Here is a 2,810-nt window from a genome sequence, read left to right as displayed (position 1 = left end):
GAGTTTTCACTCATTTTAACACTACTGGTCAATGAGTTGATGAAGAAAAAACGAAGTTTGTAATGATGAAATCTCCCCCACTTCCAAACTATACTGGATCCAACATTTAATTATGTTTCAGTAACTATGGATTTCAATGTCTTTAAGTTTTTTTTTTTCTTTTTTGCCCACGCAATTTTCTTATTCATATTCCACTAACTGAGAAACATTATGGGGATATTAGTGTATTGGGGGTGGGGAAGATGACGAGAAATAAAATACAACATTGTGGCAAATATGATTTTATTCTATTAGCAATATCTTCTGTACAGTAGTCCCCCACCCCCTTAATCTTGGATTCACTTTTCCCGTTTTCACTTGCAGGTGGTCAATGACTGTCCAACAGTATCAAATGGAAAATTCCAGACATAAGCAATTCATAAGTTTTAAGTAGCATGCTGTTCAAGTAGTATGGTGAAAACTCATGCCTCCCCCAATGCATTTTGCTGTAACTTGAATCATCTTTTTTTCCAGTTTATCCATGTGGTATGCACTGCCCGGCCTTAGTCACCTAATGGCCTTCTAGGTTGTCCTATAGACTGTCACAGTATCAGAATGCTCGTGTTGAAGAAACCCTTAATTTAATTAATAATGTTCACAAAGTGCAAGAGCTGTGATGCTGGCAATCCTGATATGTCAGAGAAGCCCTAAAATGCTTCCTTTAAGTGAAAAGGTGAAAATTCTTGATGTAATAAGGAGAGGGGAAAAGATCACATGCTGAGGTTGCTAAAATCAATGGTAAGAAGGGATCTTCCGTCCATGACAGTGTGAAGAAGAAAAAAGAAGTCCATACTAGTTTTGCTGTTGCACCTCAAACTGCAAAAAGTGTGACCACAGTACGTGGTAAGTGCTTACTTAAGAGGGAAAGGGAAATTCAGTTTGCTGGTAAAAGCCATGAACATCTATAGACAGTGTAGGGTTCAGTACTATCTGCAGTTCAGGCATCCTGTGATGATCTTAAAACCCCATTCAAAAACTTAAAATGTAAGTCCAACTTATTACATTTTGTAGTCATCTGAAAGCATTTTAAAAGTAAATAGTTTTGACCAAGTTTGTTCTCATTTATATTCAACCTAATCTTTTGATGTAATTGTGGTTTCTCTTATTTCAACAACTGTGAATCTTCAAGAAATTCATTTCATGTATAATACAGCAAATCTAGGACTGCTTCTCTGATGTCTTCTTTCCACTATAACATTTCTGGATTTAAATATCTGTATTCATTAATCTTTGTGAATTTTTAGATCATGTAATATGAGCACATGGTAGAAAATGTAACAGAAAATGAATTGGAACACCGAACACTTATGAACACATGGTAGAAAATGTAACACAAAATGAATTGGAATACCAACCACTTAAACTGGCAGAATATTGTTATATCATGACAAATTTAACCAAAAATGAATGAAATCTTTTGTTCTTTTCACTTCCACAGCAATATATGTCCACTTTGCCCAACTTCGTCATCACTGCCTATCCTATTACTACCAAGGAAATAATTTTGCCCTTCTATGAAACAACTATGAGAATATAGTTGTATGGCCTTTATTTTCACAGGATATTGCCTTTATAAACTACAAATAAAAACTTAAATGGAGGGGTTGACACCAGACTTGAATGTATACAGTATTCAGTTAAAGAATGTTACTGAAGTCACTGTGTTTATATTGATGGGATTCACAGATGATTTTAAGTTGCAAGTCTTCCTGTTTTTACTATTCCTTGCAATCTATCTTTTTACTCTAGTAGGAAATTTAGGACTCGTTGTATTAGTCATTGGTGATTCCAGGCTCCACAACCCGATGTACTATTTTCTGAGTGTTTTGTCAGTCTTGGATGCCTGCCATTCTACTGTTGTCACCCCCAAAATGTTAATCAATTTCATGGCTAAGAATAAATCCATTTCATTTCTTCAATGTGCGGCACAGATGTTTCTCTTTGTTACTTTAGGAACCACAGAATGCTTTCTCTTGGCTGCAATGGCTTATGATCGCTATGCGGCCATCTACAACCCACTTCGGTATTCAGTGAGCATGTCGCCCAGAGTCTACGTGCCACTCATTCTTGCTTCCTATGTTGGTGGCATTTTAAATGTTACTACACATACAGTGGCCACATTCAGCCTGTCCTTCTGTATCAGGATGGTATGTTGAAGATAATGTCCACAAGGTGCACGAGCTGTGATGCTGGCAATTCTGATATGTCAGAGAAGTCCTAAAATGCTTCCTTTAGGTGAAAAGGTGAAAATTCTTGATGTAATAAGGAGAGGAAAAAAGATCATAAGCTGAGGTTGCTAAAATCAACTGTAAGAAGAAATCTTCTGTCTATGAAATTGTGAAGAAGAAAAAAGAATTCCATGCTAGTTTTGCTGTTGCAACTCAAACTGCAAAAGGTGTGACAACAGTACAAGATAAGCGCTTACTTAAAGAGGGGAAAGGGAAGTTACGTTTGCTGGCAGAAGACATGAACGCCTAGAGACAGTGTAGGGTTCAGTACGATCTGCAGTTCAGGCATGCATGCAGTGAGGATCTTAAAACCCCATTTGAAAACTTAAAATGTAATTCTAACTTATTATATTTCGTAGTCACCTGAATGCATTTTAAAAGTAAGTAGTTTTGACAAAGTTCGTTCTCATTTATATTCAAACCAATCTTTCGATGTAAGTGTTGTTGCTCTCATTTCAACAACTGTGAATATTCAAGAAATTCATTTCATGTATAATGTAGCAAATCTAGGACTGGTACTCTGATGTCTACTTTCCACTATAA

General features: G+C 36.3%; 1 protein-coding gene across 1 annotated transcript in view; it reads left to right on the top strand.

The window, feature by feature from the left end:
* The first annotated feature begins 1,634 nt into the window (after positions 1–1,634).
* LOC103610725 (olfactory receptor 5T1-like) overlaps positions 1,635–2,810 on the top strand; it is a 2,623-nt gene continuing 1,447 nt past the window's right edge. Inside the window, exons 1-2 of the mRNA XM_008594831.1 lie at positions 1,635–1,959; positions 2,435–2,445. Of these exons, the coding sequence (XP_008593053.1) occupies positions 1,635–1,959; positions 2,435–2,445 (336 nt within the window). The remainder of the gene's footprint in view (positions 1,960–2,434; positions 2,446–2,810) is intronic.

Source organism: Galeopterus variegatus, unplaced genomic scaffold (assembly GCF_000696425.1).
Source record: "Galeopterus variegatus unplaced genomic scaffold, G_variegatus-3.0.2 Scaffold11672, whole genome shotgun sequence".
Taxonomy (NCBI): domain Eukaryota; kingdom Metazoa; phylum Chordata; class Mammalia; order Dermoptera; family Cynocephalidae; genus Galeopterus; species Galeopterus variegatus.
The sequence above is the reverse complement of the archived record's forward strand: the minus strand, read 5'-3'. Positions and strand labels throughout refer to the sequence as shown.